Source organism: Benincasa hispida, chromosome 6 (genome assembly GCF_027475165.1).
Source record: "Benincasa hispida cultivar pf3 chromosome 6, pf3_genome.v1.1, whole genome shotgun sequence".
Lineage (NCBI taxonomy): Eukaryota > Viridiplantae > Streptophyta > Magnoliopsida > Cucurbitales > Cucurbitaceae > Benincasa > Benincasa hispida.
In genome coordinates, this window is record NC_143483.1 from 13,386,728 (window position 1) to 13,412,212 (window position 25,485).

A 25,485-nucleotide genomic window follows, 5' to 3' on the forward strand; every position below is an offset into this window, starting at 1 on the left:
ACAATAATAATAAACAATAATAATAAATAAAAACAGTGAATATTCAAGTTTATTGGTGACAGAAATTTATCACCAATAGACCCCAAACAAAAACACATTTGTTTATCAGTGATGACAGAAATCCAACATGCTCCAAGTCTATAAGTGATAGCAATGTATCAATAGAAAACACTAATAATAAAAAAAAAAAACAATAACAAACAGCAGTGAATATACATTGAAGACAAACAATAATAAAGTTTAAAGCATCGATAACAAAAGACACTATTAAACAACAATAAAGTTTAACGGCAATAATAACAAACAATAATCAATCAACTAAACAACAAAAAAGGAAGAAAAAAAAAAACAGTCATGCAACTATACTTTTTGTTACCTTTGAATGTGATTCCGCACTAGTTTTTAGTGAATAATCGTCAATGACGGTAGGATTCTTTTGTTGATTTGCAGATTTTAGAACATAGGGTTTGGGTTTTGAAGAAGAATGGGTTGATTGAAGAAGATAGTAGAATCATCGATTTCAATGAGTAATCGTCGATTGAAGAAGATCTGAAAAATCTGAAAGGAGTGCTACAAGTTTCCTTGTTTTTGTGCTAAACAGCCCTTAAAATCGGGTTAGGGATTGAATACGGGTCGTGGATTCCATGGGCTGGAGGGTATCAGGTCGTGGGCCTATGGGCTTTTTAGTCTTTTTGTATGGGTTGTACTTAAATTTGTTTATATTTATAATTTGTTTTGGTTAATGCTATATTTACAATTAGTTTGGCCCAATTAGTCTATGTTTGCAAGCAGCCCTTATATTATTATGTAAATGTCGTGATTGTAAAAGTATTCAAATGAACCTAAATGAATATCTTAGTAAACAAAATTTATATATTATAAAATTATAATTGGTTTCGTATGTATGAACAATAAACAAAAATAAATTTTAAAAAAATAAAAATGCATATTGCAAAATTTAAAATTTAAAATTAAAAAAATATTTATATATACATATTAAAAAGGGGAAAATGACAAAACTACTGAAAATACTTATAAATAATAGCAAAGTATTACAGTCTATCTGCGATAGACCGTGATAGACTATTATGTGTGTTTATCTCTGACATAGATAGACACAGATAGTAGTCTATCGCGGTCTATCACAAATAAACAGTGAAATTTTGTTATATTTGTAAATATTTTAGTTCATTTTCCTATAATTAGAAACAACCCTATTGAAAATTTGAAATTTGAAAATCAAAATAATATATAAATCTAAATATTTGAAAATTCAAAATTCAAAATTAAATTTGTTATATTTGTAAATATTTTGGTTCATTTTTCTATATTTGAAAACAACCCTATTGAAAATTTGAAATTTGAAAATCAAAATAATATATAAATCTAAATATTTGAAAATTCAAAATTCAAAATTAAATTAACATATAAATATAAAAATAATAATAAAGAAAATAAATATAAATAAAAGAAAGAAATAATTATAAAAGAAATATAAAAAAATATAGAGAAAAAAGAAATGTAAAAGAAAGAAAGAAAAATAAAATAAAAAAGTCTCACTTGAGATTTTATCTGAGAACCATAAAGATGAGGGGTGTTTTGGGCATGCCTTCTCATCAACAAGCAAAGTTTGCACTTTGATGCATTTTAGAAACAACTTTAAATAAAATAGAAATGAAACAGTAGAAACAGTAGTTTCTCGATTTAGGTCCAATGTTTAGGAATGTTTCTCAAATTCTAAGAATAAGAAACATGAATGGTTATAAAATAGGTCAGTTTCTTAAAAAATGAGAAATAGTAAATAGAAAACGGGAAATTGGAACATTATCAAACGAGCCCGAAATAACTATTTTACTCTCTCTTTTAAATGAATCATGAATCACTTCTCACTTCTCTCTCAGTTTATGAGTTTCTCATATTTCTTCTCATGTTACCAAAAGATCACATACAAAAAATGATCTAAGCTTAAACTTTACGAAGTCATTTAAAAGTAAATATGTTTTAATATTTTGCTTAATTTATAAGTATGGTTGGAAAGAACATAAAATAACTCATGAAAACGAGTGGTAATTTAGCTAAAACAGAGTTGTATCAACAAAAATATGATAAAAAAATATAGTCGTTCGCGCAGAAAGGTGCACGATCGCTAAGTTCTCGCATTGTAATTTTGTTTTGGTCATATCATTGTCGATACAATTTCATTTTAGTTAAATGACCACTCGTGGTCATACATTTTTTCGTGTTCTTTCCAATAATACTTATAGAAAGAGCAACATTTGAGAAAAAATATTCAATGTAAATGGTCTTACAATATTTAAAATTATATAAATTTCACTTTTGGAGTATAAAAGTCAAATTTTGTTTCAGTTTTAAGCATTATTAGAAGAACACAAAAAAGCTTATGAAAACAAGTGGTCATTTAATTAAAACAAAGTTGTACTAGAGGAGATATGATCAAAACATAACTGCAAAGTGATAATTTAGCGATGTCGCACATGAAGTTATCGATCATACTCATGAGATCATTTAAAAGTAAAGATGCTTTAACTTTGTGAAGCCATTTATATTACCATATCACATACCAAAAATGATCTTAGTCTAAACTTTGTGAAGCCATTTAAAAGTAAAAATACTTTAACATTTTATTTTTTTATCTGATGTCCGTGAGTGTCCTGGTCAGCTTACATGCACCTCGAGTAATCTCACGGGACAACCCATCTGACCTTACAACATTTTGGTGTCAGAAAAACTGGTGGGATATTAAATCCTAGATAGGTGACCACCATGAATTGAACCCATAACCTCTTAACTCTTTATCAAGGGTCATTATATTTATTTACCACTAGACCAACCCATGATGGTTCATTTTGCTTAATTTATAAGCATAGTTGGAAAGAACACGAAAGAATGTACGAAAACAAGTGGTCATTTAACTAAAATAGTGTTGGATCCACAAAGATATAACCAAAACAAAATTAATGTTCGCACAGAGTGATAGCTAACATCATGTGCATGATCGTTGAGGTCATGTGCGCCATCATTCAGTTCATGCTTTGCAATTTTGTTTTAGTCATATCTCAAGCAATACACTTCGTTTTAGTTAAATGATCACTCGTTTTCATACATATTTTCGTGTTCTTTCTAACCATACTTATAAACTGAATAAAACTTTAATAGTCTTTGACTCTAATACTCAAAAAGTCCAATTTATATAAGTTTAAATGTTACATTTTTTTAATTTTTGCTTTTTCTATAAGCATTTTTTTAAGAACACACAATAACGTAAGAAAACAAATGGTCATAGCTAAAACAAAGTTGTATCAACGAAGATATTATCAAAATAAAATGAAATTTCAATAAGCTAAAGGTGCATCATTGGTAGCTTAAGAAAGTAAGTTGTTTTATACCCTTAAGTTATAAATCTTTATTGGTTCTATAACATATTTTGAGACAAATAAATATTTAAATCCCATTAGATTTGTATAAGAAAGAAAATGTAAGGTGTTGATAAAAAGCATGCTATAAGAATCTATAAACGCTGCTGGAAAAATAAGATTTGCAGATTTGTAGAGGAAATGATGTTGTAGCACTACCTGAGTTCTAAGTTGCAACATGGGTGGGAAGTTCTCATACTCTGAACCAAATATGGGCCCACCACGTCCCGGCACGCCCCCTAAGCAACTGAACATGTCTAATCACCTATTTGTTGAAAAGACTTAAAGAAAAATCGATGTTATAACATTGACGAAATTTAAAGTTGCAGCATGATCCTTGTTGGGATTGATGTCCTAAATCTAGTATATCTCATGATCTGTAGTTTTGTTAACACAAATTATTTATATAATAAAATTAGAGTTATTTTATTTGACGATTAGACTGCATTAATTCAATCAAATAACTAAGATCTAAGGTTATTTTATGAAACTTAAACATGCATGTAGAGACATACAGGTAGATCATGTTTAAGTAATAACCTAAATGGTCTATAGTAGATGGATAAGACTGGGTACCTTATCCTAGTGACACTATGAATACAACTTGCTTTGTAGATGTTACAATTGTTACAAAGTGCTACAAATGATCTGATCTTGATCGTTCATATAGAGACATGTGAACAGGGTATCTATACAAAGAGTTTGTATAAGATTGATCCACGAAATTAATAAACTCTCTATATAATACCATTACTAGAAGAAACTTACATTTCATTAGGATGACCATAAGAACTTGACCTTAATCTTGAGTGAGTTATGAACTCCAATTTATGATGACAGTCCTTTGATCGGGTGAGAGTGGTCATGATCGCCGACACAATAAGCCTATCATTTTGAGGATTTGTCTGATTAGGGAGTTAGGAACACAACTACACAAGATAGAATTCACCAATTCTCATTCCTTGAAAGTAGATAAATTGCTCCCTTAATAGCTGGTTTCGGGTCTTGAACAATGAGACCTCAACCTCTCACTAGCCCAAGAGGTGTTAGTTGATTGTTGGACTATAAACTGTTTGTTCATTAGAGAAATCAGTGGTACTTAAGGAGTTAGATGTAACTATAGGGGTAAAACAGTATTTTGACCCAGCTGTTGAAGGGTCATCGCTTTGTTGATTAGTTATCCATGGACACAGAAATAAATCTACAGTGTGAATAGTGCAGCTATCGATCTTTAGTGGAGTACCCGATAGTTAATGAATATTGATTAATTGGACTAAAGAAGTTTAATCAATTAATCTCATAGCTCACTAAAGGAAATACAAGAGGAATGATATGAATTGTTCAAATCAATCGATAGAATAACATATTAATGAGACTGATATGATATGATTATTTATAGATTTGATCTATAATTAAGAGAAATATTTGAATAGGATTTAAATAATTATTTTTTTATGAATCATATTCGTAAGGAATTAGTTAATTTTGAGAGGTGGAGAAAAATAAACATATGATGTTTATTTAATTAATTAACTATATACATTAAATTAGATATAATATATATAATTATTTATTAGGTTTGCTAATTAATCAAATAAATTTTATTTGATTAATTGAGTCTTAAAGGCAAATATGAAAATACTTGGAGAAGAGGTAAACCCTTCTCCATATAAATTTTTTCTTTTACCCAAAATTAAAATTAAGGATTTCACTTTGAAAACCTAGCCTCCAAAGTTCTCCCAAAACTCTCTCAACATTTTTCTTCTTCCCACCATTCCTCCTCGGGTTAGAGGCTACTCTTCTAACCCTAGGATTCTAAGAGAACATCGACGTCTCTCTTACAATGGTGTTCATTGTTCGTTTGAGATACATTGCAGAGAAAAAACCTGGGATTTTTGTGAAGACAAAGGGATCTACAAAGGTAGGAAATTGTTCTTCTTTCTCTTCTATTCTCTTCAAAAGCATGTTGAATTAAATATGTTTATCCTCTGTTTTATTATACTTGCTGTTGTATTTTGTTTCATTAAACTGAAAAACGAAATGTAAGGCGTTCATACACTTCTGATCGGGATTCGATCCCTTGAGTTCTCATGCTATGAACTAAAAAATTGGTCATCATTATCCTGAAATATCAACTTATCATCTGAGTACAAATTAGTAAAGGTGCCATAAGTGCATGAAGTTGTCAAATCACCAAACATGTTGTAACATTGATGCCATAACATTGATGAAACCTTTATACTACAGCATGGTGAGGTGTCTTCATCCTTTGAACCAATATTATCCTAAAGCACCGTAACATCAATTTGAGCATATCAAATCACCTTAAATTTACAGAGATAAGATGACCTATCTAAACATTGAATACTGCAGGGATAAGAAGGTATTATTTGTCACATTTGTCTATCATAGTCTACAACATCAAGACTATAGAAAACTAATTGATTACTATGTGGGTTCTTTGTATTTTCTCTCAAATCTTTATCTTTTAACATTTTGTTTGGCAGAACTATTTTCACTCTGACTATTTATGGCTAATTTCTAGTATAAGACTTGACTAAAATCCCTATGTTTTGATAGTTATTAGTATTAATAGAATATTTTTTTGAAGCTCATGTGCATCTTTTTACTTTAAAAGCTTTATACCGTTAAATAGTTTTTCTCCGTCTGGCCAATCGAGGTAAAGATTCAGTAAGTGTGTGGAAAATTAAAAGCAACTGAGAGAGTAGAAATATTACACTAGTTTTTGTTAAGAATAATAAAGATAATTAGAAGCCATTGAGAAATGAGAGTAAACGCATTGGATTAGCACAGATGAACTCCAACTAATTTGATGTTCTAGACTACATCTGGAGATGGGTATAGCAGGTTTTCTCACCTAAAAAACATAGTGATTTGAAAAATATTCTGATTAATGTTGTAGCTATGAAGTGTAGGGAGTCTAATGGTCAAGTCTTACACATTTTGTCAATTGATATTCACACCATTTTTAGCAAACCTTTTTTTATTTTGTCATTCTTACTTCATTCATTATATTTACTGTTTATGAAGCTTTAGCATTAAACATCCAAACCACTACTATTTGTAAATTACTTTTTATACAGCATTGAAGGAAACTTTGTGAAATAGTTTTAGTGTTCTTAAAACATCAAGTATTCCGATAGAATCAACCTTGGAATATTTTAAGTACTACTTGTTATTGTACTGATTTATACTGGGTTCATGCAATGGGTGATATAAATTGTGTATTTATGAACATAAAAAACCTCGAATTAACCATACAACAAAAGAAATATTTTCACAGTAAAAATAGTTTTAAGTGATAGCTGCCCTCGGATGCACGATCGCTAAACTCATTTACATGTTTGGTCCTTGAAGTTTTTATATATTTGATCCCTCTATTTTTTTAAGTACAACAACTATAAAAAATGGGAGATCAAACCTTCAATCTTCAAAAAGCTAAGCTAACTTTGACTTTGATCCCTCAACTTTTGAATGTACCTATTCTTGAACTTTCTATTTTATATAAATAAGTTTTAAAATTTTGAACTTTGTGGCTATTAAGTTTTTGACATATTCAACCTTTTTAAAAGTTTATCATCCCAATGTATTTTGTAAATGAAAATTATTAATATAACGATTGAACCAAACTCAATAAACTCGTAATAATAATGAAAATGTTTAATGAAGAACATTTATTACATTGAATGCATAGAATAGGAAAGTTGAACGACTTCTTGAAAGTTAGAGATTTAATACAAAAAGAATTAATTAGATATCTAATTTAAGGTTCTATGGATGACTCGTGAAGAAAAAAAATGGAGATTTTTCTCCGCTTAACAAATTCGAGTAAAATTACCAAAACAAAACTTTCGCTCTCTCTCCTCTCTCCACTCTCGTCCTCTTGCTCCCTTTCCTCTCTCACAAATTGTTTCTCTCTTCCTCTTGCTCTCGATCTCACTCTTCGACGCTCAATCTCGTTCTATAACATAAACTCAAACAAGAGAAGAAGACTTGATGGATCTAGTGGAGGAAGCTAGTCGTGTAGACTCTCTAGAGCCAACCACGTGATATCACCGGAGAAGAAAAGCCAAAGTCCAGAGAGAGACATTGTAACGGTTGTTGACCAATCAATTTGCTAATTAAGAACAACAATTTCCTTGGGATAGCTATAGATTTCTTCATTTCACCATAAATGACCACCTCATAAAATATCTTTATTTCACCATAAATGATAAAATCTATTACAAAACTTCATGTTGATATTATAAATTTAACTTGTCTAAAGCTACAACATTTTACCTACACTACCTTTTTATTTATTTATTATTCTGTAAAATGACAAAATAGCAATTTAATGGACCTTTTATTTAAATATTGTAGTTTTACAAATGAATAATTAAGTATATATATCAGTAATTACACTATCATTTGGAAAAAAAAGCTGGAAAAAAAGCAAAAGGCGGAGTACTTTTGAATGGATACCACGTGAGTTCAACTTTTTGAAATCCTAAAATGCCCTTATTCTCTTTTAATTGTAGTGTAATTATTTTGACATCTGTATTAATGAGACTGTAGTTAATTGTTCAACTACATATCCCTTTCAACGCCAAATTTTCCATAAATCTCGTAATTTAACGATTGTTTTGAATTTTTGTATCAAATTTAATAGTTAGTTTGAATATTCAATCTTCTACCGCAACTAATTTTTAAATCTTGGTTTGAAATTTAAAATATCATATTATCTTATTTTTAAATTTTTTTCTATGATTATCTTATTTTGGATTTTTAAATCTTATATTATATTAGTTTTCCTACATTCTATATTTATAATATATTTTCTCTTAATCATAATTAAATCATACGTTTTTAAATTGTTTTTATGATTATCTTTATTATAAATTTGTTTTAAACATGGGATATAAAAAAAATCTCATTTTTATTAATTAGTCTTTTTTATTTTGAATCATATTATTTGTTGTTTTAAAGATTCCATTGGGAAGAATTGTAAAACATAAATTTCATCAAATTTATAGTCAATATAGTCTCATACATGTTCCCATTTTTCTTTAACCCTAAAATGCTTTCATCTGGATTTCTCCTACATTATCTCCATTCTAAAAGATCGAATGTAATTGCTTTTTTCAATTATCATATTTGATCTTATCTTCAATCTCAAATTTTGTTTTATCTAATTTTTCAATTTTCATCTTTTTCTTACACGACCAATAGTTCAAGTCGCAAAGTCTCTTCTTTCCAAAGTAATTCCTATCGAGTCATTAGGGTCAAGCATATAGACGGTGTTGGTATTAACTTGTTTGCCTTAGGGGTCTTTTACTCACCTTGATCAATTTGATCAGGAAAGGATGTACCATCGTCGAAGATTTTGTTTCTCTTCTATTAATGAGATCTCAACGATTGACATCAACGCCACATCATGATTGGTTAGTAATTTCAATTGATGATTTTTACTTGAAATTTTCATACTCCAATCTAAATCGATGTCTTTTTTCATGAATGCAATTATCTAGATAAAGTTTTTAGTAATCCATCCCTCACTTTCTAAACTAATATTCTAGTCTAGAACCAAGAAAAAGTATTATAGAATTTTGGGTAAGTTCAAAAGCGACGTAGATGATTTGGTTAAGTGATCTTCAATTGCAGTGTATTTGTTTCTAAGTTTATTGTATTGTTGGGCATATTTGTTTTTAAGTTTATTTGTATTAAACTTTTAAAAGATCTTTCATGACTCCAAAACCTTCCTCAGAATTATAGTGTAATTAATTTTTCTTTTAACCCTAAAATGCCCCATCTAGATTTTGTTAGGCTGCAACTAATTCTTCCATTTGCCATGATTTTCTCCTAAATAATCTCTCTACACTTTCGAATTTTAAAAATTGAATGTAATCTTTTTTAAAAATCGAATATAATTTTTTTTTTCAAATATTATGTTTGATATTATATTCAATTTCAAATTTTTTATTTTATCTAATTTTTTGGTTTTCATTTATTTCTTATTGGTGCATAGATGAAAAACTCGACTTAATCAACCGATAGTTTGTTTTAGTTACAATGTAATTACGAATATTTCTTAATAAGTCATTTACAATTTTATTTGTATGGCTAGCGGTAGTTTAGACTTTTCTAAATTCGTTTATATTTTATTTTAAATTTATTTTGCTATTTCTATGAATGAAATGTTGATTGCTATTTTTACAAATGAACCGTTAAAATCTGCTATTCTTCTTGTTAGCCCTTTTAAAAAGTAATTCGTGAAATAGGATAGTTTTAAAAGTGTTTAGTGGAGTAGTTTTAAAATTTTAAGACGTGGGAAAAAAAATAAAGAATTAAGTCGATAGTTGAAATCTCAACCTAAAGTAAATTGAAGGTTGAGGTTTCGACCAACAAAAAAAATAAAAAGTAAGTCGATGGTTCAAAACTCGACCTATATAGGTCGAATTCTCAACCCTCGACATCCTTTGAAGTCACTTCCACTTTAAATCCATGGGTCAAGTTTTCAACACTCGACCTATGGTTTTTTAAACAACCAAAAGCCTCATCTTCCTCTCTGCCTTCTCCTTCTTGCTGCCTTCTTCTCTTCTTCTCTTTCGTGTGAATCCCTTATCCCCACACTTCAATTATACAGGTTTGTTCATTATCTTTTTTTAAAAATATTATAAATTTTGTTTCTATTCTCATATTATTATTTCTTTTTTTATAGTTTATATTGTTGTTCGAGAAACAAATATTCAAAAAGAGGTATATGTTCACTCAACTAAATTCCTATTTTTTTAATTAAAAAATAAGTTATAGATTCTAACATTATTTTATTTTATTTTTTTGGAAGTTTTTGTTGCCGGATAACAAATAACATAAAAAAGAAGGAAACATTGTCACTTTGAAGAAAAAAAGTAGAACCACTATTGAATTTGTGAGTTTAACTTTTATTTTTTACTAGTTTTTTTGTTTTTAATACTTATTTATATTTATTTTATGTTAGATATATCATTTTAATTCTTTATATATTGATGTTAATAGTTTTTTAGTATTAGTCCTATATTGATATTAGTCTGAATTCAATAATATTTTAGATCTACCATGTTTATGTTAGTCTACTATGTATTATTTTAGATCTACCATGTTAGTCTCAATTTAATAATAGTTTTTTAATAGTCTGAATTCACTAATATTGATATAATGACGTTAGTAGTTTTTTTTTTTTTTTATAGTTTAATGTTTTTATTAATATTACGTTAGATCTACCATGTTAATATTTTCTTTTACATTTTAAATAATATTAGTGTTATGGTTTTTAGGGTTTATTGTTGTTTTTGAAGACATTAGATTTTGTTTGTACAATATCTATTGTCTTAAATTTTAGAAATTAGATCTTAGATAAAAGAAGTAATCTTATTTATTTGTTTTTTAATATGATATTCTATTTTTTTTAGTATTGTTTTTTAGTTATAAAATTTAGTATTTTGTTCGTTTTTAATTTTTTTAAAAAAGTTATTAATTTAGTGAAAGTTTAACTTTGATGTTTATCGTTTAAAAAGTTTATTTATTTATTTTTTTTAGTGATTTTTTAAGAAGAAAGTTTAGTTTATAGTTTAATACAAAATTATTAATTTGATGTTTAAAGTTTTTTATTATAAGAAGTGTAGTATTCTTGTTTGCTTTTTTTTTTCCTTAATCATATTCGATTCTTTTAGTTTTTAGTAAGTTTGATGTTCAAACTAAGTTAATTTTTTTAATTTTTTTTAATATTTTTGTTTGTTTGTTTGTTTTTAGTATTTAAGTTTATAATTAGTAAAATATTTAATTTAATGCAAAAGTTTAGCTTATAGTTTAATACAAAATTATTAATTTGATGTTTAAAGTTTTTTATTTATTAAGTTTAGTATTCTTGTTTGTTTTTCTTAATAATATCGATTCGTTTAGTTTTTAATAAATTTGATGTTCAAACTAAGTTTTTTTTTTTTAAAAAAAATATTTTTAATATTTTTATTTATTTTTTTTTGTATTTAAATTTGATAATTAGTAAAATATTCAGTTTAATAGAAAAGTTTAGTTTATAGTTTAATATAAAATTATTGTGATTTTGTTTATGTATTTCTTATGATATTTGATTTTTTTAGTATCTAACTTTGATGTTTATCGTTTAAAAAGTTTAGTTTTTTTTAATAAGAAAGTTTAGTTTATAGTTTAATGTAAAATTATTAATTTTTAAATATTTTTGTTTGTTTTTATTTGTATTTAAGTTTGATAATTAATAAAATAATTAGTAGTGTATTGTTTGTCTTTTTTCTTTAAGAAAATGACGGACAAATGTTTGGGATTTATGTTGTTTACAAATGGTAATATAATTGATGGGGTCGATGAAGTTGATTATGACCAACCACTATGTTGAGGTGTTAGCATAAATGTGAATAGTGGACTTGTTTTTTAATAATTCATTGAAATTGTATGGATGCCATTTGGTGTAGATATGAGAGTAAATCAGTTAAAAATAGACATCCTAATCTAACACCATCAGGATCAGTAAGATTTATATCATTATTCCTAATGAACAAGCAATGAACTTATGTTCTCAATTGCGATGCCACTCTTGAATTTAGTGCATTTATATCTTAAATGTGAATAGGGTATAGTTGAATATAAACTTGAATGCACCCTTTAGTCAATTTGAAGATCGACTCAATGTATTGACCCTGATCGTGAATCAATTGCATCACCTTGTGATGATGAAGATATGGTGGCTAACAATCAATATATGGATTTTAAAACAGAAACGGACGGATGTTGACAATACCCAATTGTATAAGGGGATGGTTTGTCAAGGCAAAGAAATACTACAATACGCGGTCAAATGTTTTACTATTAAGTATCATGCATCATATGAGGTTGTGGAATCGACACCGCCAATTTGAAAAATTTAGTGCAAGAAGTGGGAAGAAGGTTGCAATTGGAGACTTCTGCAACAAAGAAAAAGTCGCATGGCTTATTTGAGATCACTAAGTATGTTGATCAACATACATATTTTTACTCATAACTTACTCAAAGTCATATGCAGTGCACTAGAGTTTTGTGATGCTGTAAGAGAAAAATCATCTATCAGCGGCACAACTGCAGTTCGACATAAAAACAAAATTTGGATATCATGTTCCTTACCATAAGGTGTGGGAGGGCAAAAGAAAGGCGTTGGTTAAAGTATTCGGTGACTGGGACGAGTCATACAAGTTAACTCATGGTTGTATATGGTTAAGCAGACCAATCCCAGAACACGTGTGGAGTGAAGAGTGAAAGAAACGTCAACTGAAGGACTTTTGTATTTTGGGCATTTGGTCCTTGTATAGAAGCTTTTAATAGATGTCGGCCAGTGATTCAGATAAATGGTACCCACTTGTATGAAAAATATCGAGGAAAGTTACTAATTGCTACATCAATTGATTCAAACGTGCATCTTCTTCCACTTGCATTTTCCGTTGCAGATGAAGAGTCTGCAGACTCATGGGGATGGTTCTTGAAACATTTGAGAGAAATTATTACACATGAAGAGGTGTGTTTAATTTCATTGACATACTGACATTACCTCAGCAGTGAATAATCCAGCAAATGGTTGGACGAAACTAAAATGTCATCATCGATTCTACTTACGACATATCGTCAGCAACTTCAATAAAAAATAAAAATTCAACATATTAAAAAATTATGTTTATCGTGTCGGATGTTAATTAAAAAATTTAATAAAACCATTGATAAAAGGAATAAATCGGAGTTGTCTGAGTTTTTTTTTTACATTGGTATGGAGCAATGGACTTAAGCATATGATGGAGGGTTCAGATATGGGTGGATGATGACAAATCTATCAAAGTGCATAAATGGAGTCCTCAAATGAGCTCGAATGTTGCCGATAAGAGCTCTTGCTCAAATAACATTCTTCAAAAAAAGAAGAAGAAATAAGGGTTGCTTTGGAACAGGAAGATAAATACACCCGGTAATTTTATTTATTTATTTTTTTTTTGTAATTAACAAAATGTTTCAAATATATTTATAATACTAAGTGAGTAAATTTTCAGGTATGCACACGAAAAAATTAATAAATAGGCTGCAAGATCTAGTAAACATGAAGTACAGTCATACTGTGAAGACCGGACGTCACAACCTTAATGCTAAAGGAAGAAATGTTCAAATACTAAGGTTAAACGGGCTCGAACGGTACTGTTCATGTAACAAGTGGCAAGCGTTTGGAATTCCATACTCGCATTTTATGACAGTTTGCTCACATTTTAACATGAACTACGAAGATTTTATTGAGAAAACTACTATAAACTGTCAACGTATGCTGCATGTTACTCCCCTCAATTTAAACCTGTACTGCATGAAGATTACTGGATCATGCACCCTAATATGTTTGTCTTACATGTTGACCATCGTTGTTGAGGAAATTTGGTAGACCAAAGAGTTGATGATACCATAACGAGATGGATTAGACAGAACCAAGCGCTCGACTACGATATGAGTTTTGTAATCAGTTAAGTCATAATCGAAGGAAGTGTTCTTTATTATGAAGACAAACTCCAGACAGTTAGGGATTTTTATTTTTAATATTTTTATCTTGAATACTATTTTTATTATGTAAATAATATTTTTATCTTGAATACTATTTTTATTATGTAAATAATATTTTTATCTTGTAAATACTATTTCAATTGTGCAAATAATATTTTTATCTTGTAAATACTATTTTTATTGTGCAAATAATATTAACCTGTACATTATTTTTATGTTTACTCAAGAAACAATAATTTTTTCTTTTAGATCATGGTTTTAAATCCAAGACCGATTGATCTCAATGTTATGTACGATCAATCAACTCATCGATCAGTTATAGGGGAAGATCGTACCAATGCCGAGATATCCTATAGACGCTGACAGACAGTTGTTCATCACACTATCCCACTCCACTCTCGAATACTACCGTTACTTCGTACGCTGGATTTGATGGAGTTGCTAGATTGGGATTCATTTAGCTAAATTGACATCTCATCACAACACTGATTGAGATGTGGAGAGCTAAGACGCATACATTTCATGTGCCCACTATAAAGTGCACTATCACTCTATAAGACATAGGATTGTTGTTCGGGTTACCTGTTGACGGTGAGTCAATCTCTAGAGTGATGCATGATGATTGGTTGCATGTTTGTCAACTGTTCCTCAGTGTGACCCCACCTGTCGATAAAATTAAAGGATCGAGGTTAAGTTTGATATGATTAGAGACACAATTCTGTGAGCATGCCGATGATGCGGACGAGGAAACTGCCATGAGATATACGCGAGCATATATATTACAAATGATGAGCAGAAGGCTGTTTTCTGACAAATCAAGTCATTTTGTTCACTTATTCCTGCTATTGTTAGCTAATCTCTATGATGTGGGATGGTATTCTTGGGGTAGAGCACGTTTGGCATGGCTGTATAGACAGCTATGCCAAGCAACAAAACCTGAAGTTCGTGAGATCGCTAGGCCTCTAATACTGTTGCAATTATGGGTTTGGGAACGATTTCCATCAATAGCTCCACAGCTCTGACATGTAAATGACGCTTAATTAGTTGAATGAGCCTACGTTCTCGGTATGTTATTTTAATTCAATTTAATTTTACAAATATTTTTATATGACCGATCTAGTTAATTTTAAATCTAAATTATTAATTTAAAAATATAGGTGGAAAGACAACTTTTATGTGACTATGACAACTACACATGTAGTTAGTCAATACAGATACATGTTTGATCTACTTCAACCTAATTAGGTACATTAATCTGAACCAAATTGAATTTTTTATACAAATTTTTAATGTATTTGTCTTTAATATTTTTTTAATATAATATTTTATATTTCAGATTATTTAGTAGCCTTACAAAACTGTTATGTACACTTTGCCCAATTTCTATACGAACGGTTAAAACATATGGGCGGACGATAAGTCCTCTCATATGTTTTCACATTAGTGAGTGACATCTTCCAACAAGGTAATGAGACAATTTGGTTTGCAGCAGAATGTCTCATCGCCTTGTAATACTGAACCTCTACTACATGACATCAACCTAAAAGCTGGAGATTGGCACGAAAAAGTTGCACATTTGGTAGTACTAGGGCATTGTCGTGCAAGGTTTATTGCAATGGGGTTTCTATTGGGCAATTTGATAGGGATGCCACTCAAAATTACATTAATTGGTATAATAATATTACAAGGCACTATGGTACTTGTCCAGAAGTAGCGATAGATCATCGGTACATAAATAAATATTGTCTAATTATTTTTAATTTAAATTTATTTTAAATATTGTCTAGTCGTTTTATAATTCACAGAGATCGAACAACAGTAGCCTCCGCGATGTTGCAAATGATCCAAACCAAGTTCTTGCTATATGCAGCAACAACGAGAGCTATATGGAGGAGATACATTATATGTATGACATACCTGCTGTTCCTCCATTAGTTCCTAAACATAGGGGACCTGTTCGAGAAGAAGAATATGAGTTTGATGAGGTTGCCCACAATGTAGAAGAATTGCCTCCTATGACGCAGATGTATAAACATGGGCGCGGCCATGGAAAGCATAATGAATATTTATATTATGAAGCACCTGAAGAGGTACCAGAGCAACACCAAGAGGAATCATAGCAACCTCAAGTTCAAAGTCGACGACGATAATCAACTCGAAATCGACAACATCCGTCTTGTGGGACACATTGATTTTTTTAAAATTATTTTTAAATGAATGAGATACATTAAATAGTTGTATTAATATGAACATTTTAATTTACATTTTATTATTTTTAAATTATAGAAGAAAACGTGAATGAAAATTTATTATTTTCTATGATGTCTTAGAGTTAAGAGTTAAGGATATTGATTTTATTTATTATTTAGAAATACAACAACATCCAAACTTAAAAAAAAAAAAAAAGAAAAAAAAAAGAAAAAAAAAAAAGAAAAAAAAAGAAAAAAAGAAAAAGAGGATTGAACATTTTAATTTAGATTTTATTATTTTTAAATTATGGAAGAAAACATGAATGAGAAATTATTTTTTATGATGTCTCTTAGAGTTAAGGGGCTGTTTGGGGTGCAGAGTTGAGATAGGAGATTTGAAGTTCATATGGAGTTCATATATTGTTCATGTCTGTGTTTAAGGTGCAAAATTATTTAGTCTGAGTTCATATGTCTGTGTTTGGGGTGCAAATTTCATATATATGGATATTTGATGCAGTTTTTTGAACTTTTTTATTCAATAATTCTACCTATCTTTGTTTAAATAAAATATGGATTTCAATTTTTTCTTTTAATTTTTTAATTTTTTCTATCTTTCTTTCTTTCTTTCTTAGTAATGAACGACAATTAACTCATTATATTTATGGTAGAAATATGTTTAAATAAAATGAGAAACCAAAGTGAAATAAAAACTTTTGATACTAGCTAATTTTTCTCCATGAATTTCATTTTCTTTTTCTTTTTCTTCCTATTGTTGCTTTATATTTTTACTATGTCATGATTTTTTTTAATTAAATCTCCCCCATTATCATAACAACCAATGAAATGTCACCACATTTCTTCAACAATTCACTTTCATTCCCTCAAAATTTGGATGATCATCAAAGAATAAATCTCTAATTTTCACTCATTTTTGTTGGAAAATGTTGTAGGATTTTTTTTTTTCATTTTATGGTTTTTTTTGTTATATGTTACATATTTTTTAACTACATACATATTTTTCGTCTAAATATTCCTAGCACTCATTTGATATGTGAATTCAATTAAATTAAAATATTTTTTTACAAATTTAGGAAGTTGATTCTTGAAGATGATTTTTGCTAGAATTTGTAGTCGAAGGTGGTTGTCAGAGTCTGAAGTTGGTTGCATGAAGGTATATTGGAGTTGGTTGTCGAAGTTTGTCATTGGAGGTGGTCTTCAAATTTCGAAGTTGGTCGAGCGAAAGTGATCGTTAAAGTTCATCGAAGATGATTTTCGCTGAAGATTGTAGTCAAAGGTGACTGTCGGAGCCCGAAGTTAATTGCATGAAGGTGGTATTAGAGTTGGTTGTCGGAGTTTGTCATCAAAGCCCGAGTTGGTCGTCGAAGTTGGTCGCTCAAAGGTGACCATCGGAGGTGATTTTCATTTGAGTTTATAGTTGGAGTTGGTCATTGGAGTTTGTTATCGAAGCCAATTGGTCGTTGGAGTTGGTAGTGCGAAAGTGGTCGTCAGAGTTGGATCACCAGAGGTGGTTGTTGGAGACCAGAATTGATTGTTGGAGTCCAAATTTCATCGCTGAAATTGTCATCAAAGGTGGTTGTTGAAGCCCAAAATTGGTCGCCGTAGTTGTCATCAGAGGTGGTTGTCGAAACTCAAAATTAGTTCCTAGAGTAACAGTGGTTAATGGGTAGAGCAATTGGAAACATGGGAAGAATGGTGAGTTGGTAAAATATACAACTCAACTCCACAAACATTTAAAGTTGGTGGGTGAAACAATGAGCACCAACTCAACTCAACTCATGTTGGTGAGCCAAATACCCCTAAAAGTTAAGGATGTTGATTTTATTTATTATTAAAAATACAACATCAAAACTAAAAAAAAAAAAAATGAGGATTTCACCTTCATTTTTTTTCTTTTTTTATTCAATGTTGAATCAATAACCTATGTTATGTATAAAGTAAGAAAAATTCTTTGGATTTCAAGAAAAAAAAAACTTTCCAAACAATTGTTTGGTCAAAAGAGCCCTCCAAATATTCGGATCTTGGATTAATGATCAATATTTTTTTTATATTTAGAGAATGGTGGTCGAAAATAATGTCTTTGTCGAGTGTTCAACACTCGACATGCCTTTGTCGAGTGTTCAAGTCTCGACATACATACATAAATAAATAAATAAATAACTATAATACTTCTCTAAATAGTTTTCAAACTACAATATTTTTCTAATTAGTTTTGAAAACTACAATATTAATCTAAATTTCTCCAATGTAGTTACTCGTTAAAAAAAATTTATAAAAAAGAAAATTAAAAAAACAAAAAGAAAATGTTCTACCAGCCCACTCCTACCAAAAGTTATTTGGTAAAAAATGAAAAATGTCAACAAACATAAATCTTCTTGCATATTTATGAGAAAAAAAAAAAAAAAAAAAGAGCTAGTTTGTCATTGTATCTCATTGATTTCGTACATTTTCTGCAAAATGACTGTATCTTCATGGCACTTTGTATCATTCCATCTTCATCTTCAGCAACGATAACTGGGGAAAGTCAATGCGAAAATGGCCACTCCAAATACAAATATATCTCTGGATCCAAGCTCGCCAATCTTCCTTTTCAACTGGGAGCCCAGGACTACATAAATATGTAATACTTGGTTTTCCTACAAGGGTAGAACTGACATTTTACAGACCAGGTAAACAACCTTGAACTATTAATTCTTACTTTACCGGTGACCAAAAAGAAATCCAACTCATTTGGGAGAAAAGGTTAAAATATCATTTTGATCCCTGATCCTTTTACTTTTGTACTATAATCAATTTTAGTCCCACTACTTTTGATAAAGCTTTAAAATGGTCCCTATAATTAAATTAAGTTCAACCATCAGTTGAGTTGGTGAAGGAAAATAATAAAATATGCCAAATAGGATAGAAATTACAAAGTCACACCAGGTCAAAAATATTGAATTATTTTTTATTCTTTAATTTCGTCTCCTTTCCTCTTCTACTTCCACCTCTTATTCTTCTTCTTCATTCTCTCTCCTCCTTTCCTCAATCATGATGCTCATTGTCGCACCACCAGTCAACTACTCCTATCTCGACCATATGCTCGTTGTCACTGTCGCGGTCTATTGCATTATTGTTCGACCGCAGCTAGGAAAAAAAAACCCAAATTTGGAACGATAGGGTTGGGTGTCCGTTTGCGTTCGTGCATTTATGATGAAGGGTGTGGTTGATGATGAAATTGAAGGGGTAATGGTTTAATTTGTTGTTTCTCGACTGTAATGGGTTCTCAACGCTAGGGCAGAGAGAAGTTTTTCATTTTGGTAAATTTGATTTTAGGAATTGAATTTTGTTTCAAAATCAGGGCGTCTAGTGCATTGTGGGAATGAAAATTTGAAAATTTGCAGAATCTCTCTGTGGATAGAGCTACATGGAGTGTGAATTTGATGGATATTTGTGTTTTCGTTTTTGGTTATATTTGTTTTAGAGGGAGGATGGAAAAAACATAAGAGTGGTGAAGGGCATGGCGAAGAAGAAGAATAAAAAGGGGAAAAAGACAGAGAAGGAATGGGAAGAGAAAAAGTTATTGAAGAAGAGGATGGAGAAGATGAGGGGGAAGAGAGGGGAGAGAGAGAGGGAATAAAAAAAATTCAATAGAACTTAATTTAGTCATAGGGATCGTTTTTAAGCTTTATGAAAACAAGTAGAGGGAGTAAAATTGAACATTTGAAAGTCCAGGAATTTAAATAGAATAACTATCAAAGTACAGGATCAAAATGATATTTTAATCTTGAGAAAAAGAAAATAAAAAGATTCAAGGTTTCAAGTTGAAGTGTTTTTCTTGAACCCCACCTCATGGGAGTGTTTCTTATCTAATAAAAGGGAAAAAATACAAAATTTCTAGATATGAAAGAAGCTAACAGTTTTCTGTGTGCTAGAAAATTTCTAGATTTGAAGTACAGCAGTCTCCTAAGCCTATTTTACAATTGTTCTACTATAGTTGCGAATTTATATATCCTTAATCTTTTTTAAAGTTCAATTCTAAAGAAAGACGACCATTTTTCAAGCTTCAGAAAAAATCACCGCAGAGGCCAATAAACTAAGAATGAGACTTGAGTCAACGCAGTAACATGCTTCATTCACAAAAGGAAAATAAATTATATCTACCTGAAAAATGCAGCAAATATCAGTCTGATGCTAATTCCTTCTCCCACAACTTCTTTCTTGCAATTAAAACTCTTTCTTCTACTTTGGAAAGAGCATCGACTCTAGGTTCGACTTCTGATAACCATCCATCCCATCTTAAAGCTGTAAAATACTTCCGTATGTAGTTTATGACAGACGGAACATCTCGTATAATGACAAACCCATCTGGCCTTAAAATCCGATCCATTTCGATTAAAAGATCCTCCATACTGCATCCACGAACATTAATTTCTGAGAATACAGCCCAGGCATGAAGAAGATCGTAGGTGCGAGGATACGTGGAAAATGCTTCACACCTGTAAAAGAAAACCAAGGAATCTGGATAAGCAAAGAACACAAACAGGACGGTAGCAAATATAATGCAAAGTCGGATTATGAGTGAATGCAACTTCCCAAATATTAAATGTAAGGGCCTGATGACTATAGACCTTATTTTAAGATTTAAGGAATAAGTGGGTGCAACTTCTTAAATATTAAAACGTAAAGCCAGATAACGCACACACGTATATAAATCAGCTTCATCCAGCTGTTTATCGTAAACTAGATGCTTGGCATGGCATGTATTGTATTTGCTTCAGTCAAAATCCATAGCAACATGGCAATGGGGGAAATCATTATATTAAATAATCAAGAAAAAGTCAATGAACATTAGTAAATTCAATCACCAAAACCAACCAGTATCATGAAAAAAGAAAAGGTAAGAAGGAAAGTACAGCACAGAGAAACCTAAAGACAAGTTGAGAATGACCGGGTAAAGTGCATTACCAATCATGAACAGTTCCTAATAAGCCTCTATCATAAACAATCTTCAACTTTGCAGATGAATTGACAGGAGCAACATTCATCACCCAGACATCTTTATTAATTAGTGCAGCACCAAACCCTCCAAGATTGGAATTCATATCCATCACATTTCTGATGGAGTCCCTCTGTATGACTAATCTCATTTCTTTCCAATATTCTGCCACTCTAAGCTGCCAAACAGTCTGCATAAATTGAATCTTTCCATTAGGTTTCTAGAATATGACGAAAAAGTGGTAAATAATGAAACAGCATTTGTTGCTGATAATGCTCAAAAACTATAGATGAGATGACATCTATTAAGAAACTTACACTGTCTTCTTTGAATTCTTCTGCACTGACACCAACTTCTTCAAGACGTGGAGGAGCTGAAGTAAGTCTCTGTGGCCAAGGAACTAGTCCACTTCCTTTTTGCCTGTGCATTTCTGTTCCATTGATATGTTAAAAGAGAATAATGCAAAAGAACGTCTAGGTGCACACAAGAAGCAACAACGACAAGCTTACATAAAAAAAATGAAATGGAAATACAGAGCTGTAATTAATAGAAAAATTATGGCAGAATCTGTTGAAAAACACAACTCCGTTACTTAATAACGACATTAAAATTCTTGTGTATGTACTGCTTGAAACTTTCTTCAGAAAAGAGTAGTATAAATCAGAATATTTTTATAAACCTTAAAACAAAAAAGAAGAAAAGATGAAGCCACCTAAAACTGGGAGGATCATTTAACAGGAAAACTCTTCACACGGTCAATAAAAGAGCATGTGGCTAGAAAGCATTTACACTCACTTGCAGTGTATCTGGATATGCATGCTTGCATCGACACATTCCAAGTCAAATCTGGATCATCATCCAAATTACACAAGGGTGGAAGAGTCCCCGGTTCTCTTTTCAAGTAACAGCTATTGCTCACTGGCTTTCCCCATATGACAGTTTGATCCTTTTTGGCAACAACTTTCCAGCACATCCTTTTCAGGATGTCATGCATAGCCATCCCAATCCTTCTATTTTCTGGATCATGTGCATAAGCTTCAGGGGAGGAGTAAGCAAAATAACCTCCAGGTCTCAGTAACCTGTCAAGTTCTAATAACAGGATTCCGTCTCTCTGTAGCCAATCAATTCGACATCGAGAACAATGAGCCAACTCAAATGATCTACTTGGATAGGGGAGTCTTTTTGTTCCCAAAACACCAAGAGTTGATGGGATCCCCCTCTCAAGTGCAAATTGTATTTGATTCTCATGCACATCATTAGGAGCCAATGACATAGCAATAATATCATGTGAAAGAAGATATGCTCCAAAACTTGCAACCCCACAGCCGACATCTAGGACATTCCGTAAATTTCCACCATTGTGGAGTTTATCACCAGGGAACTTAAGCATCTGAACTCATAACAAGGATATTAAGCATGAATCTCATGTATTAGACTCTAGGGGTTGACACACAGTATTCACTTACTTGCAGAAAGAAGACTAAGCATAGAAACAAATTTTGACAGTTCGGAAGCTGTCAAATTACTCAAATTTGAGATTACTTTGAACTTTATTTATGCTTTTCTCTTTCAATACAGTACATCAAGGATTGAGAACGGAAAAACAACTCACCTTCGCAAGTGCAATGATATACTTATCAGCTCCATAGTGAAAATGAGTTCCACCTCCAGGAAAATTGAGCTTATCCCCATTCACAACCATCCAGTTCTGGTCTGATTTTTCTTGTGCAAGGTGTGTATGTGGTATGTTTACCTTCCACACTTCATCCCTACTATTTGGCCATCTTATTGGGATCTGAAACTCTAATTATAATTTTGTCGGGATCAAACTTCAAAATAAGCTAAAACCCTTCAACAAAAACACCATTTCTTAGCATAAGTACATATATAACCAACCTTGTAACCAGTAGGAGGAGGAACAAGACAATTATAGCGGCGTTCAGGAGGAGGACAATGCCGCTCATAATGCTCCATCAAACTCAAGTTCAGCTTCAATTTCAATTGGTAAATAAGGTTTCTATCTAAACAAGGTATCAACTCCGAAAACCTTTCATCGCAGATCTAAATTCCAAAACAAAAACAATTGAAAGTAAACAAACTTTAACTTTCATAAATAAATAGAAACAAAAGGTAGTGGTACTTACAGGTATGGATTCAGGGACGTGGAGATTGAGGTCTCGACGATGTTCATGCAAATCGTCGAAATCGTGATTGAAACGGTCGCCAGGAAAAAGAGGATCGGAATCTTCCTCATCAGATCTACGGGAGCTGGGTGCGAAAGAGGATCCATAATAGAGGCAAAGGAGGGCGAGAAGAATGATGAATCCGAGTAGAAGGAGCTTGAGTAAGCGAGTGGAGGACAGGGACTGGTTCTTGTGCTTCATTACTGCAACAATGGCAGAATCTGAGTGAAGATTCAAAGAAACGAAAAGAAAACCACAGCAGATTCAGAAGATGAAGCTACCGTTCTGACGCTGAAGAGATTGGGTGTGTTCAAGTAAGAGTTAATTCCGACTGTTCATCGTATTTTCGCCATCGCCAAAGGGCCCAGAATTCTTGATTACGTCAATCTTTCATAAATTTCTTCTTCTCTTCTTTAATAGGTTTGAATGATAGTTTGATCCGTGTATATTTTGGTTCTTATATTTTAAGTTTAGTTGATTTTTTTTTCTTTTCATTTTAGTATTTGAAATTTATAAAAATGATCATTCTAATCTCTTAAAAATGAATGTAAAAGAAAGACGAAGGGACCAAAGTCGTCATTTTTTTAAAGTACAAGGACCAAAATACAATAAAATTAAAAGTACTGGAACCAAAATGAATCAAAACAAAAAATATTGAGACCAAACTAGTATTTAGACCTTCTTATTATTGGTACACTAAAGGAGTGTTTAACCATTGCCTTTATAAGTTGGTGTTAAATAACTTAACTTTAATAATGTTGCACATTTATTGAGAAATTTTATTTTTGTTCTTTCCCTCTTCTGCACATTTATTAAGAACTTCATCTTACAACTTTGCACCCCAAACAGAGACTTATTAAATCTAACCTTCAGACTTCAGAACTCAACTCAGCACCTCAAATATTTCTTAATAGAGATTTGTTGCAAATACATAATATGTCTCATTTTGGCCAAGTTTTTATTTTTCCTTTATTAAATTACAAGTTATCTTTGTCATATTCTCAAATTTTATTATTATTATTAAATTTTAGTATAATAAGCAGATACGAGGATTTGATCATTTAACCTCAATGAATAAAATACATGTCAGTTATCATAGAAACTAGGCTTACTTAATATCCTTTTGATTGATGATATATATATCTAAATTAGTTGAGTAATTTAAAATTTTAGTCCAACTTTACCAGTCATTTTCTCCATTACCATAGTGAATATGTAATAATTAGTTTTTATTCATAAAAATTTGGTTCAATCAAATTAATAGAATCAATTCAAAATTTTTAAGACTATAGGATCAATTTCAAGTGTGTCCTTATTTGGCCCAAAGAGTTGGTGGATCCCACTATTAAAAAACATCCATTTTTATATCTTATCAATTTTTAACATTGTGGGTTCCAAGAGTTCACAACTCTATAGACTTCATAACTCATTGCTCTTCACTATTTCACTCTTTACCCTAAACACTCTCTTAAGCTTTTGGCAACACGAGGATAACATTGTTATCTCCACGAATGGTTGAAATTAAAAATGATAACAATTGTTTCATAAAGTTGGACCTCATAAATAAGCCAAAAATTGTCCATAAAATAAATAAATAAATAAGCCAAATAGACTAAATCCAAGATAAAAGTGGATTTGTGATCTAAGTAATCATTAATCATTAATCCAAATTAAATCATGTAAACTTCATATCATTCACTCTATAAATATATTATTATAACTTCATATTTAGTAGTTTGATCCTGATCTTGATCTAGTCAATCCTACATTCTAGAATTCTTTCCGTCTTTGTTAACAGGCCAATACGCCTTTTCCCCTTTAAATTTTGGCCGTCATAATAATGATAGTAACTTTCAATTTTGTGTGTAATATATTACTAATACATTCAAAATTTTTAGAACATAACGAATCCTATTAGTCATAAAATTGAAATTGATATCTACGAAAATCTTGAGAAATTTGGGTTGATGATCCAATATGTGAGACTAATACATTCAAAATTTTTAGAACATAACAAATGACCTATTTTTTTTTTTAAAAAAATGTCAAATGAACCTCTGCTGATGTCATTGCCATATTAGATTCAAAATTGCCCTCCCTTTTTGTGTTCC

The 25,485-nt window shown here is 30.8% G+C and overlaps 1 protein-coding gene across 2 annotated transcripts; it reads right to left on the reverse strand.

The window, feature by feature from the left end:
- Nucleotides 1-18,464: 18,464 nt before the first annotated feature.
- LOC120080118 (S-adenosyl-L-methionine-dependent methyltransferases superfamily protein) lies at nt 18,465-23,886 on the reverse strand. Of its 2 annotated transcripts, XM_039034680.2 has the most exons (9): nt 23,656-23,886; nt 23,336-23,577; nt 23,088-23,252; nt 22,804-22,986; nt 21,987-22,581; nt 21,509-21,621; nt 21,161-21,381; nt 20,357-20,691; nt 18,465-18,849 (listed from the first exon to the last, which is right to left on the reverse strand). In XM_039034680.2, exons 2-8 carry the CDS (start codon nt 23,573-23,575, stop codon nt 20,376-20,378), a joined length of 1,833 nt encoding a protein of 610 aa, XP_038890608.1. In that variant the 5' UTR covers nt 23,576-23,577; nt 23,656-23,886; the 3' UTR covers nt 18,465-18,849; nt 20,357-20,375. The 2 variants fall into 2 exon arrangements, with proteins under 2 accessions (XP_038890608.1, XP_038890609.1); XM_039034681.2 differs by having other exon boundaries at nt 23,336-23,805.
- Between the last annotated feature and the right edge of the window lie 1,599 nt (nt 23,887-25,485).